Consider the following 18,735-nt stretch of genomic DNA (forward strand, 5'->3'; position numbering starts at 1 on the left):
ACCATTACATTAAATTAATGTTAAAATTCTGGAGTTATATTGACCTGAGGCCGAGCCTCGATCTGTCTGAAGTCTTTTTTCAGCTAATGAAAAATCGCTGCTCACTATTGCCAGGTGTTCATTTAAGTACTGAAGGGTTCAAATCTATGGACGGATCAGCGCCTCTGCTGAGTGCTGACATCTGAGTCGCCCGCAAGTGACACAACTTCACAACGTTGGTTTGGGAATTTATCAAAATTTATCAAAGTAGTACTCAACAATCAATCCCAATTGCTGTCGTCGACGATAAAATACAATAAGGGATAATCAATGCGCGTCATGTAGGTATATAAAAGCAGCTATTTATAATAATAACAAACACCACAAGTCGAACTCGTAGCAAACAGCAAATAAGTATACCAGGCGATCCAGAAAACGAGGTCATACCAGAGATATAATATATGAATGAAAACCGATGCACTTAGATACATAGGTTACGACGACAAAAACCCAATGGCTGGTAATTCCCCCAATCAATGCTCATTTCTTCTCGATATACAGGCTGAGGTCCAACTCATCCGGAAGTTCAGATACGCTGATGTCGAAACGATCTTGAACTTGATTCATTACTTTAGAATCGCTGTCATCGCTGACGAAAGTGATGGCCAGACCTTTGGTTCCGAAACGACCCGCACGGGCCACACGATGCAGATACGTATCCGAATCCGGAGGACAATCGTAGTTTATGACGATGTTGACACGCTCAATGTCCATACCTTCAAAGAAAAGGCTGACTTATGGTATTTCCACACTCTTCAAACGATAACAGAAGCCCAAACTAACGACGCAATTAAAGCAGATAAACAAAGAAACAGACCTCTTCCAAAGAGATCGGTGGCCACAAGCAAGCGCTTCTCGAAATCTTTGAACTGTTGATAACGGCTGAGACGCTCTTCCTGGGTCATCGCGGAATGGATGGCAATGGCGGGGAAATTTTGCTCAACCAGTAAAGCAGACAAACCCATACACCGTTGTACGGATTTTGTGAAGATGATACTACAGAAACAAAAATAGTTAATTCAGTGACATGTATGGTAAGTAAATCGGAGTAAATGAGTACTAAAACTCTTACACTTGGTTGAATTCCAACAGATCCAACAACTCAAACAACCGTTTGCTCTTCTCGCTCTCCTTCAGTTTCAGGTAGTGCTGCTGAAGGCCATGGAGTGTGAGCTTGGTATCATCGTCCACCATCACTTCCAGGGGATCCTGATGAAAATAACGCGATTTTCCTTAACATGAACGAACAACACCGGTGCTGACACTGCTGGCAGTCCAGTTTTCGCTCGCGTCTCACTTGAAGTTTGGGAATATTGGCTCTCGAGTTTCATGCTTCAAAATACAGTCTTCCGCACAGCACATACGAATACCGAACTTACACTTATGCATCTTACATTCTAAATGAAAAAATCTAGCCGGAGTTCTAATAATCAAAATTTTCTACGCAAAAATCTTTTAATTTGGAAAAAAAGAAGCATCTTTCTTTTAGCCTAGGCCCGATCGTGAAAACGTCTGCGTGGAAACATTCCTGTGGAAGGAAAATTCAATGTTAGCCGCTGACATACAAACGGCAAAACACCACTTTAACTTACAGAAATTTAAACCCCGATAAGAGGCGATGCAGCAGAACCCATCGCTTTGCATCCAGATAATGGATCCATATAATCCGTATACGCTTATTCACGTACAGTGTAACAAGGCATATCGGACTACAGGGACGGTGCAAAGTCAAAGATGGAACCGAATGTTCTCCCCCACACTTCAGTAACGACGCTTGCGCACATTTTGGTGATTCTCTCTCTCAAAACCCCCTCTCAAGCGATCACACCACCACACAATGGAAGCACCGCTCCATTCAGTCTCTGGACAGCAGGTCTGCACTGGAAGAACGGCGCTACGGCATGTTCGTGCTTGTGACTAATACGAACCTGCATGAATTTCCGGCACACTGGACGAATGTCTTTGGGCAGCGTGGCGCTGAACATCATCACCTGTTTCTCACGCGGTGTCAGCTTGAAGATTTCCTGAATGTCTTTGCGCATGTCCAACTGTGACAACACTTTGTCGCACTCATCCAAAATGAAGTGCTTCACGTGATTGAGGTTCAAAGCTTTTTCACGGATCAGCGCTAAAATTCTGCCCGGTGTGCCCACGACGATGTGAGGATAGGCTTTCTTGATGTTATCCTTATCCGTAGTGATGGGCAATCCGCCGAAGTACACGCCCAGCTTCACGGTGCGCATGTACTTCTTGAAACGCTCGTATTCTTTGGCAATCTGGTAGGCCAGCTCCCGTGTGTGGCACAGCACCAGGACCGAAACTTGATTGTCGACAGGGTCGATTTGTTGCAGCGTGGAGAGCACGAAGACCGCTACATTGATATACGAAGCATAACGCACCAGAATAAAATTCTCAGAAATGTACTTCTGAATCTGAATTTTCAAAAAATGTGCTTACCAGTCTTTCCCATTCCAGATTTGGCCTGGCACAAGACGTCCATACCTAAATTGGCCTGCGGAATACATTCGTGTTGAACCTCTGTAAACAGAAAAATCATGATTGCGTCTCATATTTTTGCAGGTCTTAGGCAAAAGGAGGAGAGGTAAAATAGTAAAAATGAAAGTCAAGATAGTAAAATGAAATGAAAATCAAAAATAACGCTAAACTAGCAATAGACCGCCACTTACACTAACTGCATAGCGTTAGAACTTAGAGGTTTTCCATATTACGTAAGAACTAAGAACTCTTTAAAATAGCTAGCGGAACATATGCGTACCTGAAGGATGCTCGAAGCCAGCATCGAAAATAGCCTTCAGGAGCTCAGGCTTCAGCAGGAAATCTTTAAATCCCGAGGAATGGATACTAACGTATCCCTGGGTCGGTCGAGCGCCAGCCTTCTTGACGTCCACTGTTACATCTTCCTCGGTGGCCTGGGCGCCAGTGTCGGTCACCTCCTCCACTTCCTCATCGTAATCGAGAAGCTCCACATTTTCATCAGCCATTTCTACACACACAAGATTTCTGCTGTAGATTTAAAAGTACCTTGTGATATAATCGTAATACTCATATTATCGCACGTCACTGTAACATTTCACGGTCTGTAGACTTTTATCCTGAATCATTTTGATCGATAGACATACTGATTCTTCACGTGAAACTCGTTTGTAACAAAAATGTTTTAAGAACTGTCAGGCTCAAACAACGAAAATCAAACCCATGGAGTCTCACAGTGAAAGCTGGAAAACCTGGTACCCGCTAACAACTACCAAACTTAAACATCAATATTAAACGGTGTGATTTCCAGTGATTCCCATCAATCCTGTGCTACAGCTTATTCAAAACATCATACCTGAGTTATAGTGGGCAAAAATGGAAACGAAGAAATCTGGTAAATGATACCTAAAAGTGTAAACCTAAAAAGTACCTCTTCAAACGACAAAAACTCAAGGTCTCCTCGGATTTTCCGCTATGAATCAACGATCCAAAATGCCCGTAAAATGACGTCGTTAAAAACACGGGCCGGAATCTTTTGAGTCAGACTGAGATCAATGAACGGCGAATGAACGCTGAACAGCGCTGGTAGCCAATAAGGCAAGTCTAGCCCGCCTTTGGCTTGTCACCGGCTTAATCACCATCAACCAATCAGATCTTCTCACGGGCGGTATCGTCTCTATTGATTTTGAAATCTTCTTGCGCTTCCGCGCATGTTTTGTTTTCTAAACGGAAACACAAATCGTTTCATTTTATTGTGATCTATTGTAATGCCAGGTAACCCATGGAAGCATGGTTCCACGATTTTTCGTGATTATGCCAAAACTTTCGGCCAAAAATTCGCGGAAGCCACTATTGAAGGTCTGAACGGGCTTAGCGTTGGCATCGATGTTATTCCTTTAAAAGCAAAAAAATCAGGTGAGCATGCTGCAAGCCTTTGCAGGAATAAAGTTATGGTTTTTGCTTGCATCATTTGGTTTTTGGATTTGTTTCAAACACTTTTCAGAAAAAATGTATCGCGCCATTAGCCCGGAGGACGACCGGATGCGAGTGAATTTTCGATTTGCTGGCCAGCGAGGCAACCGGCGAGCAGCTAGCAGTGCTTCGTCTAACCAACATTTCGGAAGATCTCATACGCAGCCAAACCAGGCATTTCCAGGAGATTCACGGAGATCTGCGGCTGGTGATCACTATTCTCACAACTACGGACAGCCGAGATTTGGAGGAAGCCACCGTGGAGGCTCAAGCAATGTACGTTAAATGGTTCAAACTGAGTCATTGACTGTTAGTTACTCTGGTACAACATAAATTGCACTTCTTTCTTACTTTTAGTTAGCTATACTTACCATTAGCACGATCTTGTTTATTATTTTTATTTCAATAATCTTGTTTATACTCGTAGTAAACTTTGCTTGTTTGGTAGGATATTCTGTAAATTTGGTACTGATTGTCAACTTAGAGGATACAAATGCATATAGATATTACCTTGTTAAACTTGTTTACTTTTTGCACACTGACATTTTTATGCATGTTTGTGTCATTATGTACGTTTGGTGTTATATGTTGCTCTATGGATAGGTATTCGAGTATGGACCGTCTGGTGGAAGCGACTTTTCTTCTCCTTCGACATCTGGGCATCAAGAACGTGGCCATGCTCCGCAGCATCCAAAAGGGCTGCGTGGCAAAGCTGCCGCTGATTACTGGAGAAACTATGGTCGCATGAAGAAGGCTGAAAAAATTGCCAATGGGACATGTACGAAAAATCCGAAAAAGGACAGGAGTGCTGAAGTAAGTGTTGAAGGCAGGATTGCTGAAGTGCTGTGAAAATGCATGGTTACTTACTTGTGTAATTTGTTGATTTGGGGAAAACCTTACTTTCAAAATTTTGTCGAGCATTGTGACTACAAGTACAGTATTTCTAGGTTGTTGTAGGGTTTGTTGTAGTGAGCCTCGAATGTTGCAGGCTGTATTTAATTAAGTGACTGTAGGCTGTAGCTCACTGAATTCACTGATGTTGGCTTACCATATCTGTAGCTTCTTCGAATGCAAATTCCTAGCAAGGATGTAGGGAGTCTGAAGCGAATTTTGAAAGCTTTTCGTGAAAATCCTTTACCCGTTCTAAACAAACCAAAGATGCAACCTAAACCAAAGCCTGCATGCATAACAATTGACGAAACGGACGACGGAGACGTTATTACCAGCTGGCAAGAAGAGGAGGTCGAAGAACTGGAAGAAATTTTTGATATTGCCGATGCTAAAGGCGAAGAAGAAAATTTGAATTCTGTGACACCCCTTTCTGCTGAAGTTCTCAGTAGCCTCAGCGCGGATATCTATCACGACTGGCAGAAAAAGCAGCGCACTGATGCGTATCATAATATGCTGAGCTTCCGAAAAAAGCTACCAGCTTATATAGCGAAAGAGGTACGTCGTTTATCTCTTGCTTTCTAAATAAGTATAACTAAAAATTTTGTTTTCTGATGATCACGGCTGACCAGTACATAATGCTGTTGAGCGAAGTAAGTAATATTTGTTTGTGCGTTGTGCCTTATAGCATTTGCTGAAGACTGTTCAGGATAACCAGGTCTGCGTTGTAAGTGGGGAAACGGGATGTGGGAAAACTACGCAAGTAAGTTCTTCAATCTATTTGATCTGCCTGCTACAACCAATAACCTCCACAATCCTTTTGAATATTGTTTACAGCTGCCTCAGTTAATATTGGATGATTATATCTCGCGCCATGAGGGGGCTTCATGCAGGGTTGTATGTACGCAACCGCGGCGAATCAGTGCGATTTCGGTAACTCAAAACTCAAAACAGTAACTCAAAATTTAAGTTTAAATCTTGTTCCTCATATTAATACTGGGATTTATTATTTTTGAATTAGGCTGGTGTGATTTTGGTACTGTCGAACTGGTCTTACTATGACAATTCAGAATTGTTGGGGAAGAGCACATAAGCTAGACTTTCAGGTCATGAATTTGATTTTCAGGTATCGGAGCGTATTGCCAAAGAGCGTGCAGAGAATCTTGGCGAGTCAGTTGGCTACCAGATTCGCTTAGAAAAGTAAGGTTTTGAATTTTTGCGGCTCTTTAAATTCATTCCCATTGTTCCAAGAATGTCATGTAAATTTTACTAATAATTAGGAGATTATCTCGGGAGCGTGGATCCATTTTGATGTGTACCACGGGGATACTGTTGCAGTGGCTGAGCAGTAATCGGTTCGTAAATATTTTTTCTTGGTTCGACTTTATTAAAGTCGTTAGTTATTCTCAAATCTTGCAAACAGAAATCTCGAAGGGATTTCCCACATCATTGTCGATGAAATCCACGAGCAGGACGTTCTGTCTGATTTTTTGCTGATCATTTTGAAAGATCTCCTTCCGATCCGGCCTACCTTGAAAATTATTCTGATGTCTGCTACTATTAACGCTCAAAAATTCAGCGATTACTTTGGTAAATACTAAATCACATTCGAACCGAAGTGCGTATCTGGTGTTGAATTCATTTTTATTGTTATTCTATAGGCGGATGCCCATTGGTAGAGATTCCTGGGCGAATTTTTCCGGTTCAAGAACATTTTCTGGAAGATGTGCTGGCTCTGACGAAGTCTGTGTCAAAGAAAACTTCATTTTAAAACGGTGTTCACTATTTTTCATTCTAGTTATCACCCCCCTCAGGACAGAAGAGATTATCGTCGTCGGCATGCGAATTATGACCACACTAAGGAGGAATTTTTGTGTAAAATAAGGTGAGAAAAATCTTACATGTACGGTAGTTAAATGGTAGTTGCATTCAACGGAAAACGACCGTTTTAGACAAACGCACCCCCGACATGTTTACGACGCCATACAGGATTTTTCGGATCGCCAAATCGACTACGAGTTAATCAACACTCTTGTGCGGCACATCCATCGCAAGTTTCCTTTGGTATGATAATACGTGCAACGTTGCTTGCCTATTGATAGATCCAGTTTTTCGTCCTAGTTTTTTTTTATTTTTTTGGTGACTGTCGAACTTTTATCAAGTCGAGCTTCCGTTCGCCAGTGCATTCAGTATGCATTTTCTTTTTATGAAGAACGGCGCTAAATTTTAATGAAGATTATGGTCCCTTTAATACTTACTGGTTTTTAGCATTAACTTTTATTTTTCAGGATGAAGCAGTTTTGATTTTTCTACCCGGCTGGGAAGATATTCGGAAAATGAATACTTTGCTGGAAAGCTGTTTTAGTGCTAACTCAATGCTGATTATTCCGCTGCATTCGATGATTCCCACGGTTGATCAGCGAGTCGTATTTGACCGCCCAGTTGGTCGTCGAAAGGTCGTTGTGGCTACATCCATTGCGGAAACTAGGTATCGTAAATTTTCGAAACTTTCTGTGCGCCCTTTTCCTACCGGTTCCTATTTTAGTATCACGATCGATGATGTCGTACATGTGATTGACACTGGAAAAATAAAAGCGAAGCATTTCGACGTGGAGAAAAATATCAGCACATTGACCCCTCAGTGGGTGTCTGTATCTAATGCCAGACAACGAAAAGGGAGAGCGGGAAGGTACGTACTCATGTTTTGCTTTTACGTTAAAATAATTACGTAAATACCATTAGTGTTCTTTTTCTTTTTTCCGTTGTGCGAGATTTCTGTTGAATATTACTAAAAATGTGTTTCACAGAGTGACGAGTGGCCATTGCTATCGGCTGTACACTTCTCACCAATTTGGGAAGTTTTCGCCCTATCCTCTTCCGGAAATTCAGCGCACACCATTGGAAGAGCTGTGTCTTCAATTGAAGGTTTGAAACATGAATGTTACTAATTAGCAGATTTTACAAGTTTTAATTTTACATTGGATATGCTCGTATACCTCCAACATATGTGCTGGTATGTACTGTGGTCATCAAATTACATTTTGCAGCTCCTTCGCTTGGGTAAGGTTAGCCCATTTCTGCAGAAGGCGATGGAACCTCCGTCTGAACAGGCCATTCAGAACGCCCTGGATCTACTGATGCACATTGTATGCGCGCATATTTTACTGATTTGTTAACTTGTAGTTATGCCTTCGTCTTGTTACCAGGAAGCTTTGGATGACAAAGAACAATTAACATCACTTGGAAATCTTTTGGCGCGCATGCCGGTTCCTCCGCAGTTGGGAAAAATGATGTACTTGGCGTGCATTTTTGGGTGTCTTAATCCGGTGTTGAATATCTGTGCGGCATTGAGCTATCGTGATCCATTTACTGCTCCTTTGGGGAAGGAACAAGAGGCTCAAGCGGCAAAGAATGCATTCGGTGAAAATTGTAACGGCGATCATCTATTAGTGCACAATGCTTTGGAGGTAAGTTTCCACCTTTGGAAATAGCCGGTTTTTATTTCATGCCTTTTGACAGCAAGCGAGTTTTACCTTCAGGCTTATAAGGCGGCAGTGGATCGAAGAGAGGATTTGCGGGATTTTTGCTGGGATAATTATATGTTTCCATCAACCTGCAGGGTATTAGTATTTGAATCAATTTGTGTAATCAGATCTTCAGTGTTCGTATGTTGTTTTAGCAAATTTTAAAAATGAAAGGCCAGTTCGCCCGCATTCTCCATGAGTCGGGATTTTTGCGGTCATTTGATTTGTACGATCCGCACGCCAATCGAAATTCTGGTGAGCTGCAGAACTTTTCAGAACTATTTAAGGTCGAAAGCTCTGTGGTTAAGTGTAACCCTTTTTTTGTAACTGATTCGTAAAATTTCGAGGCAAAGCGTTTCTTTTTTTAGATAACTATGCGGTTGTTCGTTCTGTCATTGCCGGTGGACTGTATCCCAATCTGGGTAGGCTCCGACCAGTTAAACATAAGAAGCAGACGTAAGTTAAACGGAGGATATTGAATATGACTGTATAAGTGGAGCTGTTACTCCATGGCCGGGGCCCGGGAGTGTAATCAGTAGAAATGATATCTTCCCTTTTGATTGTTCATCTTTTTCAGACCACGGATTATGGTGTCGGAGGAGGAAATCGTTAGCGTACATCCAAAAAGTTGTTTTTCCCCTGGAGGAGTCGCCAATGGAGTTTATGGACCGGCAGTCTTCTTTGAAAAGATGAAAACAACATCACTCTTCGCTTACGATTTGAGTGTGGTGTCGCCTGTGGCAGCCTTTCTCTTCGCCAAAGCTGTACTTTTGGTAGCACGTGAGGTGCGTATTTAATCTGGATGAAAGTAGAGCAAACTGTAATTCGGCGTAGTGCCACTAAATTTAAGCCTGGTGTTTTTTTTTCAGAAAAGGGATGCGAACGATATGACGGTAGTCATCGACGAGCGATTGGAAATAGGCAAAACCAATCAGGAAACGTTCGAGCTTTTATGCGAACTGAAAACAGCGTTCCATGATGTCTTGCTGCATATTTTTGAATCTCCTGCTCGGACGGAGGTGATGAATGCCGAAGCGCGAGCGTTGGTGGAGACAGTCTCTGGTCTCATGGAAAATATGTGAAGCTTGCCCAATTTGCATGATTGGGTGTAATAATGAAAGTTTGGGGTTTTTTATGCAATTTTTTGCAGTAGTTTATAATTGTGAGTGCTTCAGTTGTGTACCAGCCCTCTTTGTACCGGTATGATTGGACTGAGGATCATTGCTGTGCCACATTGTGATCTTTCTGCGATGTTACTGTACTGAATTTGATGTAATGCTATCCGAGCTGAAGACAATTAACGAAAGAAAATTATGGTGAATTTACCAAAAGGCAATCTTATGCATTTCCAACTAGTAAATGCAGAGTGGTAATCGATAATCTAAAAGATCACAGTAGAAGATCACAACAATGCAAAATATTTAAGGCCAGAAAAAGAAATTATAATAAATGCAATCATAATAACATTTAGTAAAAAAATCGCTTACAATTATTTCACCGGAGTCTAAAAATTCGAGTAGCAAGCTTTCCAAATACAAACTACTCGCGCTTTTAATGAAAAAAGCAGTGCTCAAAACAAATCACATCGAATCGGTAGCAGGCTTCTTCAGCGTCATGGTCCATAGCAGTGGCTTATCCGTTTCGATAAACACGACATCCGCCACAATTTCATTGCTGGTACTGATCAGTTCACCAAACTCCATAATCTGGTCCGACAAATCCCACTTCAAGCCCTTCGTGGTGACGCGTGTCGGTCCACTCAGTGGAATGAGTCCACAGTACGGCCCCTCCAACCCGACATCCACCATCAGTTCACAGCGTCCCGGCTGCACCACACACTGCATATCCGCTCCGGAGACCATAAACACCGGCAGATTGGTGATGGTCTGCGCCCGGATCAGAGTATTCACCCCGGCCATCAGATGATCAAACCGACCCGTTCCGCTGTAGAACGCCACGATGGCCTCAGCAGGCAGACTGCGGGCCGTGATCTCTTTGGCGGCGATGCGCAGGGCTTTGGTGAAATCCGTCTCATTCTGGTCTTCCGTGTAGATCACGCGGGTGGGGGGATGCGCGCGGTAGAAGGCCAGCACCTCGGGCCGGATCGAATCGAAATCCCCCGAGACAATATCGGGATGGATGGCGTCAGTGGGCTGGCTGTGGTCGCCGGCGCTGAGTGATGATGTCGTGAGATCGTAGAAGAAATTGGCGCCGCTATCGGCGGCGCAACGCAGCACGGAGTTGCGCAGTAGGGAATGGATGGCGGATTTCTGTGTGGATTGGTCTTCGGGTGAATAGACCGTGTGGAGGACGATGAGGGCGATCTTGGAGTGGGATGGCAGGAGGCAGTTTAGTAAACGCATGCGCTTAGCTGCAGGAATGGATGCTGCGGTAGACATGTGTGCTAGTGGTATTGCAAGCAGAGAAAGGACTCGATGCGCCAGTGTGCGGTATGATAAGAATTAAGAGCTGCTGAATTCAAGCAGCTACGAAGCCCATGCTAACCATAAGCTGCTAACGCGTGCATGCTCCGAAAATTTCATACAAACAGAAGACATTTAAGTTTTAACATATGCCCCTTACTATATGCCCCGATAGCTTTTCGGGTGCGGAAAATGTGTGTGCCAAATGTCCTGCGCACTGGGCAACCCCTGCAGGTTCGGTATTTTTCGAAGCCTTCAGTTTCATTCAATCTGTTCAACCTATAGCTAAAAAAATGCAGAAAATACTTTTATTATGGAAAATAAAAAGTTTGAAAGTAAAAAGTTTTCGGAGAAACGAGATATCAACGTCTTAAATAAATTGCAGTTAGCATACAAATTACAAGTCTATGGCAAACTGCCCCGTAGAGGCGTATGTTAAACGCAAAAAGCGTTAATCGTTGATATCTCGCTTCTCCGAAAACGTTTTACAAACTTTCTATTTTCCTATTATTTTTTCCTGCATTTTTAAGCTATAGCCTCTACAGATTGGACGTAACTAAAGGCTTTCTAGAGGGCAGTAGTATTACAGTAAAAAAATTCTTTAAAATTGCAAAGAGTGAAGCGAACAGCAAGATTTTTGAATCTGGCGCAGCACCCGTGGGTGGCATGCGATAGCGACAACTTCGGCACGCAAACCGAGCGCGCACCTGCTTCGCACATCGATTTTAAAATGCTAAAAAGCTGTCACGGCATAGGTAAGGGGCATATATTTAACTGCGCACAACAGTGACAACACATCCACAGTCTGCACCAACAATTTTTGCAAATTAAGTGCGTTTTTAAAGAGATCGCATGCGGTTATGCAAAATACACATTCTGCAATCAAGTTTTTGCAAGTAATGCTTGCTGATAAATAATGCTAGCTCATCGTCAGTAGTCAATATAAAACAGATACGATATATAGTGCACTTCAGCACACGTACAGATAACAATATTTTATTTAAATAACAATGTTATTTTTCGGGATGATGCAATTCTTCCCGCCGGTTGCTGGTATGTTAATCCTGGGAAAAACAACAGAAGCTTTTTATGAAGTGCCGTACTTACTGTTGTTCAAACACAGGAGATTGTAGTTGTACAAGTAAGAAATTCGTTTATTTTACACTTCGTTTATTCGTTTATTTGAAGTTCGTTTATTTTACGCTTTCCACGCGGAATGGAAATCCGAAATCAGTTTTGCAAAACTGCAAGCAGGGTGACAAAATCATTCGACGTCGATCAGCTGCTTTATTATACTAAAAAATTTTGTTCGCAGATCTGAATTATCCAAATAAAATTATATTGGAGCTTGCCGGCAAAAGCGTTATCCGCGTGCTCCTCACAGAGTGCAAAATAATCCTGATTTTGGCCATATTTTTAAAGACCAGTGTTATTAAAAGGGCGAAATAGTTGAGCCGCTCATAGTGCTGACGGTATCATCAAAAGGATTGTCACCAAAATCAGACATACCTGAAATAAAACAAATTTTTTTAAAATAAAAATATGGACGGTCAGAGTTTTTATATCTTACTCTCATTTCAGTATTCAGTACGTATTATTGCTTACCATCGATCATCTGACATTTGACCTTTCTTTTAAAATTGCATGCCTTGATTTTGACATCGTAGATCATATTTCCTGGGCAATCCAGCTCCGTGAATGAGCCTTTGTCACACTAGTAACAAATTACGAGAACAATAAGCATTCGAATATTTCCAAACACAGTTCAGTCTTTTCAAACAAAAGGCAAATGTCTTTAGGAGTTGGTAAATCGCCGTGGAGAAAGCCGCAACATTAAAAAATGTACAACATATAGATATGCTCTATACCGGCCGCGAACTGAATTTATATCGTGCAGTAGTACAGTAAACAAAATCATACTATGGATACAGTATCGTATTTTTTCGTATTCATATCCCTAACAAAACTTGGACAAAATTAGATGCGTATTAAGCTGCTATCAGAAAAAGTGTCCAAGCGCTGGCACAAACATATCGATTTCGGATTTGATGAACTTACTATAAGGTATGAACTGCAGGAAAAAGGATGCCGAAAAGTGTAGTCCCCGATTGCACAAATTTGCCGTAATAGTAGTTCTTTACCGCTAATCTGACGCTTGCTTCGTAGAGAATTTGGGAATGCAATAGCTGAAAAGAAACGTTATTGACTGATGTTCATCGCGGATACTTCATGAATTTACTAAGGAAAAACTGCAATCTTTTCTTATAGCTTCCAAAAAGTATTATGTAGTTGCTTTAAGGTAAATGTTAGCTGAACCAAAAATAAAAATTATTGTTTGACTAATTTTATTTACGTTTGACTGTTTACCAAATGCAATCCTAGGTAGCAATTTGATAGTAACATTAGAAGTCATTGCGAAAGCGGTATGTAAAATATATTTATTGGGAAGATCGCATATTTATGTACAGCAAACGTTGGAACCGTATATAGATATGTTGCTCGTGTTACAGTAATTGTTATTTTTGTCATAACCCTTAGCAAAATCAGCAGAAAATTAAAGTATTTCTCAGTTTTATTTGCAAAATATTTTACCTGAATGTAGAATAGCTGCGATTATTAGTAAGGAAAGCCATAATGAAACAAGTAATTTGGCCATTGTCCAGTTACAACTGGTAAAGGATCATCAAGAAACTGTATTTTATTAGCCAGGAAAGCAACGTGTTTATAGTCAAGATAATCGCTAACAAGTAACAACCGGTAATAACACCGGTGCTGTTTGTCAGATGAAAAGTAGTTATCTGGGTATATAAGTCAGTAAGTTCAAGCTGGTTGTATGTAATCCAAGAAAAGTATGTGTTGTGTTAATCGCTTAATAAGCATCAGATTGCTTCAGGACAAACTAATGAGTAACACACATACAATCTGCAAATTAACGTACGAATAAAACGTACGGGTACATTTCATAGTCGAATTTTATGCCGTGGCTTTCAAATTCCAAACCGCATGATAAAAACTATTCAAGAGTAATTATTGTTTAGCGATTTCACTGGCATTTACAGTATGAATGCTAGGCAGTTCTGCAAGCTGGAAGAAAATGACTTGGCTAAAACAATCCAAAATGATTACAATAAGCAACAGTTGTGGCTGGCCGTGAAAGCACGAAGCCCTGGAGGAATTTGACATTAACCCACTTGCCAGTAAAACCAAATAATGTTGCATACAATGAGCTCCAATACTGCAGTCGCATCTTTTGCCAGAAAAGCTCGAGAAGAGCCGCTTTGTGGATCCCTTTGCCGACAGATTAGCGGAAAAAAGCAACTAAACATGCATAAATTTTTTTGGAGTTTTCTAGCCGTCACGGGATTCGGTAAGTTTATCTAAATTGCATATGCCGGTGCGTGATACAGTTATTCTACAGATAATAACTTCGATATTTTTACTAGCAAAAACGCCCAATCACTGCGCTTATTATTTCCTTGTCTACTGCAGTTATGATTGTTTACGCAGTTTATTTTTCTAGCTATCGTTTTTTCTTTACCGCTATCAAAGGATGTCAATCATTCGAGACAAAAACGACAAGGGAGTCAGATGGATCCGCTGATGCGACGAGCATGCGATAATGTCGGAAACGATACGAAAGGAATAGCACCTCATCCTTATGCTTGCGGATCGTATTTACAAGTAGGATGTTGTACAACTTTACGCAATCTTATCGATGATATATTCGTCTTATTTTGCAGTGTTTTAATGGAACCTACTCAGAGATTGACTGTCCAGGAAATATGTTATTTAACATTAAAAAGAATACCTGCGATTTCCGCCGACTCGTCAAGTGTGCGGTAATAGACGGTAAGAAAACAGCGATAACAGTTGTTTAGTACATACAAAAATTAATTCTACTTCCTTGCTGCCGAAAATGTCTCTTTGACCTTGATACTCTCCTCCTCTCCTCCTGTGATAATCAATGTAATTGCATCAAAATTAATAATCGGCATTCTTAATTTAGAGCTGCCCGAGGTTATGCATGTTTGTTAATTTTGTTGTGATGTTTTCACAATGAATTGCCACCAAACTAGCTTAGTACATACATATTCATATATTTATGTCGCACGATTCATTACAGTACGAGTGCGTTTGTTTCACTGCAGGAGTAGTCGGTGATCCTAACGATCCTAACTTTGGACCGGAAACACCTGTCCAAGTGGATCATCCGCCTTTGACCAAATCCAAATAAAGATAAGAATTGCTAAATACATCTAAAGCGGGTTGGCCATTTATTCACAATCTCACACGATACGGGATTGTTGTGATGGGAATTATTTTTACTTTTTTCAGTGATTTTCTTAGCGCTGATGTATCTTATGTTGTGCAGCAAGCTACTCCCAGCTCCCAAGTGCAAAAGCTAAGTTTCTAGAAATGGTTTAATAAACTGTGGATGCAAGACCTTCATCACCTGTTGATTGACGACACTAAAACTTTTGTAAATTCGTGTCGATAGGCATTATCGGTTTGAATAAAGCAAGCAAGGTATATAAAGCAATGTGCATAATTTATTTATTAGTTCGACGATTCACGCTATCGCTACATTCCCGTTGGAATTCGCAACAATCCAGTCTAAATAACGGATTACGTTCGTGTATCTTGATCCATCCCCACTTCCGCATTCAACTGCAACCAATGCTGTAGTTAGACAATTACACGGATCAGTTAAACGTCGACAGCGTCGGTAGCGCCACTATATTTTAATAAGGAACACAATATATCATCAAAAAACCGACGCACATTGCCCGTACGAGACCAATCCAACTTGATAATAGGTGTTTGATGTCTGGCTATGACAAACAAGAGGACCTCCACTATCCCCTAAAAACTACAAAAACTTAGCGCTTTTTAATACAAATGATTCGGGCTCGGTTTCCAGTTATTATCATTAGGAACCGGTACTCTTGTTAGCATTTGTGTAATACGAATCTAGTGCACAGTGATATGCATTGTAATTGTAAATACCGTATACGAAAACTGACACCATCTACGTAGGACTTTACCATAATTATCGCAACAAGGAATATTTAGTGTTTACCATAGCAGTTGTCAATTCCGGCCACACCGCCGGCGCACACGAAATCGTTTCCGTCCGTACTGGAGTCGTACTGACATCTTGGGTCTTCGTAATTTTGTAGGATTTGTTGATAAATGTATTTAAACGGCAAAGGATTGTTGTCTCCTAATGAAAAAAGGGGCCCAGTCCGTTTGCACAATGCATTTGCTGGATAATTTTTATGCGCATTCGGTATTTTTATTTCGCACGCGTAGCTATATGGTGTTAGAAGCAGTAATAATTACTGGCAGCGTTATCTACTCTCAGTTAGCTGCATACTCATTGTCAGTAACTTCGTCAGGGCTTATTATGGGATCACGCTTAAGGTCACCGAGAAACGCGCAAGAAATGCATCGTAATTGTAAACTGTTTTTATATACTACAAATAAGTATATGAAGCAATCACGGCAATGGCCTGTTTAATTACACACAAACCTTCTCCGGACTCTGACTCCTGTCCGAAACCACTGTTTATGCACCATTCTCCCGGCACCGGATTGCGTCGTTGCAAACAAACCGGGCAGGCACAGGTGGAGTCCAGGTTAATGTCGTCCGTTAGCACAAGCAGGGCGATGTCATTATTCAGTGTTGTCTTGCTGTAATCGGGATGACGAATAATCTTGGCCACGTCGAATTTGCGTGCACAGTTAGCCGCACCGTGCTGCGGATTGCTTCCGTTGTACGCCTCATCCAGAGCACCCACCATGATTTCCATCATACTGGCTGGAAATATTGCCCCGCCCGGGCCGCTTCCACGGCTGCTCAGGAAAGTGCGCAATAAATTCAATACTTTGTAACAGGCATTCACAAAAAAGTCGTATATTAATAAGAGGAGATTAGCATATTACTTGGTACTAACGCAGTGCGCTGCCGTTAAAATTGTTCTTGAACCAATAATACTCCCGCCACATCGAACCGATCCCAAGCGTCCGTTTAGCTGCATCATCACCTATGCATAGGTTTGTTTCAATCAGCACCATAGATTTCCAGTTGTGGAAACCATGTAGAACTTGGTAAAACTGTGAACTGTAATTGTATATTTCATCAGATTTTATCAAAAACAGTGACAAACCATAACTGCTTAAACTGTTACCAAGATATTGTTTTTCATCCTGTATACCGGCTAAAGGGATTCGCACACTTCGAAACCGGTAAAATTACCTGCCAGCACAATCGTCCACCAGTTGGATCGTTTACATCCGAACCCCCAACAATTCTGTTACTCTTCCCGTTACCTCGCAAAATTCAGTTATTATTAGAATCTTAATTACAATTCATGTCCAGTTTGCTATAATTGTAGATACTTAAAAAACGAAGAGTAGCATGCCACTGCAAATGAAGCGCAACCCAAATCTATTAAACTATAATACCTTTAAGTAACCTTTGCAAGTTACAGATTGCACGTTCTTATATTGCTATAAACTTATAGTTATTGCAAGTCAAGTACTCCGACCCGTACACGTTATAATTAACAACATACGATCACCGTGCGCGCTTGATTACAGTGATGCTGTATATCGTCTATCGACCGCTGTTTTACAAAATTTAAAATACATCAAACTGATTAAAGCACTTACCCAGCTAGCACTGACCTTTTTTCCGTTTTTCTTTTTGGATGTCCATCGCTAGATTGCCCAGTGCCGTCTGTAGCGACGATCCAAGCGCATGTTTATGATGGGAGTGTTTTTGATCTTTGATATGGTAAATGTCCTTGGCCGATCTTTCTTGCCCACAAATTGCTGAGCTAACATCCTTACTAAGGAGAGCCACAAATACCCAAAGTATGCTGAACAAATACCGAGTCACCTTTTCCATCTGATTAATTTTACTTCCAGTTTGCAACAGTATAATCATACCAGAGAGAACAAAAAACGTCGTTAATAACGTTATAGATAAATTAAAATTTTCACTCTTGATGCACACTGGTATGGCTATAAACGTGCAAGAAAAGCCTCACAATCAGATACAGTATGTGCAATTGTACGATACCGGTACTGTTTGTACCATGCTTAATACCCCGGCTAGCTTATTAGAACAAAACAAGACATTGCTAAGAAATACACTTAATTTCTTGCGAATTTGATAATATGCATGAAAGCCGAATCTCTGCACCTGTACAGAAAACGGTTTAGAGAAAATTTTAGTACGTAATAAGTTTTTAATTATGAATGTCACCGCACGTTCGCGGGTTCGTTCGGCCACGTGCTTCCATTTATGCTGCGCATTTAGCAACAAACTGAATATCGTATTTAATTAAATTTCCCAAATGAATATGGCAGCTTTCTCGATCCACACTTTAGCGTTCGCAAAAGCGCAACTTGAACCGGTCGTGGGTTTGCTAATATCTTACTGCGATCGCGCACCCTTTAAGTAAAGTTTAGAGCTAAAATGGCTGGAAAAATGTTTTTCCCAGGCTAACCTTGCATCTGATTTTTATCATGCTAGTACCGTCCATGCAGAATCGTGTTGTTCATGAATATGGGCATTCAGATGTTACGCACGCGTGACGTGATTCGGGATAATAATATACATGTGTGAATCGCAAATATTTCCAAAACGCTCATCGCTTCATAATAATTAAGTAATAAATATTGCAAATTTTGTGTATTTGAACTTTGAACAGAAACCGGTGCCCTAGTATCCTCGCATCCTAATACGGTAAAATCTTTTTTATCTTATTAAAAAGTTGCCAACCGCTTCGCACAACGTTCCAGAAGTTCATCGGTTCCTTAAACGCGCACAAAATAATAAGTATAGTAACAGCGGTCAGCGACTCGTGTATCTACAATGCTCTACA

General features: G+C 41.1%; 6 protein-coding genes across 6 annotated transcripts; 2 read left to right on the forward strand and 4 right to left on the reverse strand.

Moving 5' to 3' along the window:
- Nucleotides 1-215: 215 nt before the first annotated feature.
- On the reverse strand, nt 216-3,526 carry LOC129594302 (spliceosome RNA helicase Ddx39b-like). Its single transcript, XM_055490943.1, has 7 exons — nt 3,389-3,526; nt 2,816-3,043; nt 2,497-2,577; nt 1,968-2,410; nt 1,112-1,248; nt 857-1,035; nt 216-755 (listed from the first exon to the last, which is right to left on the reverse strand). Exons 2-7 carry the CDS (start codon nt 3,039-3,041, stop codon nt 520-522), a joined length of 1,302 nt encoding a protein of 433 aa, XP_055346918.1. The 5' UTR covers nt 3,042-3,043; nt 3,389-3,526; the 3' UTR covers nt 216-519.
- Nucleotides 3,527-3,748: 222 nt separating this feature from the next.
- Nucleotides 3,749-9,747, forward strand: LOC129594300 (ATP-dependent DNA/RNA helicase DHX36-like). Its single transcript, XM_055490941.1, has 22 exons — nt 3,749-3,948; nt 4,037-4,281; nt 4,609-4,818; nt 5,065-5,451; nt 5,582-5,656; nt 5,731-5,826; nt 6,020-6,093; nt 6,174-6,248; nt 6,317-6,483; nt 6,555-6,636; nt 6,692-6,778; nt 6,846-6,957; nt 7,182-7,381; nt 7,439-7,582; nt 7,701-7,818; nt 7,941-8,039; nt 8,100-8,360; nt 8,433-8,513; nt 8,573-8,672; nt 8,786-8,873; nt 8,995-9,202; nt 9,287-9,747. Exons 1-22 carry the CDS (start codon nt 3,801-3,803, stop codon nt 9,497-9,499), a joined length of 3,270 nt encoding a protein of 1,089 aa, XP_055346916.1. The 5' UTR covers nt 3,749-3,800; the 3' UTR covers nt 9,500-9,747.
- Nucleotides 9,670-11,003, reverse strand: LOC129594303 (thiamin pyrophosphokinase 1-like). The gene has a single exon (XM_055490945.1). The coding sequence runs from the start codon at nt 10,814-10,816 to the stop codon at nt 9,998-10,000; it is 819 nt and encodes a 272-aa protein (XP_055346920.1). The 5' UTR covers nt 10,817-11,003; the 3' UTR covers nt 9,670-9,997.
- A 1,040-nt stretch (nt 11,004-12,043) lies between these two features.
- LOC129594305 (uncharacterized) lies at nt 12,044-13,647 on the reverse strand. The gene is made up of 4 exons (XM_055490947.1): nt 13,433-13,647; nt 12,899-13,026; nt 12,446-12,554; nt 12,044-12,349 (listed from the first exon to the last, which is right to left on the reverse strand). The coding sequence occupies exons 1-4, from the start codon at nt 13,494-13,496 to the stop codon at nt 12,273-12,275; spliced, it is 378 nt and encodes a 125-aa protein (XP_055346922.1). The 5' UTR covers nt 13,497-13,647; the 3' UTR covers nt 12,044-12,272.
- Nucleotides 13,648-13,980: 333 nt separating this feature from the next.
- LOC129594326 (uncharacterized) lies at nt 13,981-15,370 on the forward strand. The gene is made up of 4 exons (XM_055490975.1): nt 13,981-14,207; nt 14,361-14,521; nt 14,581-14,689; nt 14,989-15,370. The coding sequence occupies exons 1-4, from the start codon at nt 14,051-14,053 to the stop codon at nt 15,072-15,074; spliced, it is 513 nt and encodes a 170-aa protein (XP_055346950.1). The 5' UTR covers nt 13,981-14,050; the 3' UTR covers nt 15,075-15,370.
- An 18-nt stretch (nt 15,371-15,388) lies between these two features.
- LOC129594325 (chymotrypsin-like protease CTRL-1) lies at nt 15,389-17,993 on the reverse strand. The gene is made up of 7 exons (XM_055490973.1): nt 17,531-17,993; nt 17,100-17,173; nt 16,787-16,887; nt 16,374-16,696; nt 15,921-16,064; nt 15,623-15,703; nt 15,389-15,508 (listed from the first exon to the last, which is right to left on the reverse strand). The coding sequence occupies exons 1-7, from the start codon at nt 17,790-17,792 to the stop codon at nt 15,411-15,413; spliced, it is 1,083 nt and encodes a 360-aa protein (XP_055346948.1). The 5' UTR covers nt 17,793-17,993; the 3' UTR covers nt 15,389-15,410.
- Between the last annotated feature and the right edge of the window lie 742 nt (nt 17,994-18,735).

Source organism: Paramacrobiotus metropolitanus, unplaced genomic scaffold (genome assembly GCF_019649055.1).
Source record: "Paramacrobiotus metropolitanus isolate TYO unplaced genomic scaffold, Prichtersi_v1.0 Parri_scaffold0000067, whole genome shotgun sequence".
Lineage (NCBI taxonomy): Eukaryota > Metazoa > Tardigrada > Eutardigrada > Parachela > Macrobiotidae > Paramacrobiotus > Paramacrobiotus metropolitanus.

Bases quoted from the DNA above. Each gene is read 5' to 3' on its own strand.
- LOC129594325 (XM_055490973.1), bottom strand. From the start codon at position 17,792: ATGATTATACTGTTGCAAACTGGAAGTAAAATTAATCAGATGGAAAAG. The intron at 16,888-17,099 runs GTAATTTTACCG...ACCTATGCATAG, and splicing joins GTGGACGATTGTGCTGGCAG to GTGATGATGCAGCTAAACGG. The intron at 16,065-16,373 runs GTTTGTGTGTAA...TTTTTTCATTAG, and splicing joins GGAGTCAGAGTCCGGAGAAG to GAGACAACAATCCTTTGCCG.
- LOC129594302 (XM_055490943.1), bottom strand. From the start codon at position 3,041: ATGGCTGATGAAAATGTGGAGCTTCTCGATTACGATGAGGAAGTGGAG. The intron at 2,411-2,496 runs GTAAGCACATTT...ATATCAATGTAG, and splicing joins ATCTGGAATGGGAAAGACTG to CGGTCTTCGTGCTCTCCACG. The intron at 1,249-1,967 runs GTTCGTATTAGT...TATTTTCATCAG, and splicing joins TGTGCCGGAAATTCATGCAG to GATCCCCTGGAAGTGATGGT.
- LOC129594326 (XM_055490975.1), top strand. From the start codon at position 14,051: ATGTTGCATACAATGAGCTCCAATACTGCAGTCGCATCTTTTGCCAGA. The intron at 14,208-14,360 runs GTAAGTTTATCT...TTATTTTTCTAG, and splicing joins TCTAGCCGTCACGGGATTCG to CTATCGTTTTTTCTTTACCG. The intron at 14,690-14,988 runs GTAAGAAAACAG...GTTTCACTGCAG, and splicing joins CAAGTGTGCGGTAATAGACG to GAGTAGTCGGTGATCCTAAC.
- LOC129594300 (XM_055490941.1), top strand. From the start codon at position 3,801: ATGCCAGGTAACCCATGGAAGCATGGTTCCACGATTTTTCGTGATTAT. The intron at 6,484-6,554 runs GTAAATACTAAA...GTTATTCTATAG, and splicing joins AAAATTCAGCGATTACTTTG to GCGGATGCCCATTGGTAGAG. The intron at 7,819-7,940 runs GTTTGAAACATG...TACATTTTGCAG, and splicing joins AGCTGTGTCTTCAATTGAAG to CTCCTTCGCTTGGGTAAGGT.
- LOC129594303 (XM_055490945.1), bottom strand. From the start codon at position 10,816: ATGTCTACCGCAGCATCCATTCCTGCAGCTAAGCGCATGCGTTTACTA.
- LOC129594305 (XM_055490947.1), bottom strand. From the start codon at position 13,496: ATGGCCAAATTACTTGTTTCATTATGGCTTTCCTTACTAATAATCGCA. The intron at 13,027-13,432 runs GTAAAATATTTT...GTTTCTTTTCAG, and splicing joins CGCAGCTATTCTACATTCAG to CTATTGCATTCCCAAATTCT. The intron at 12,350-12,445 runs GTAAGCAATAAT...GTTTTATTTCAG, and splicing joins CAAATGTCAGATGATCGATG to GTATGTCTGATTTTGGTGAC.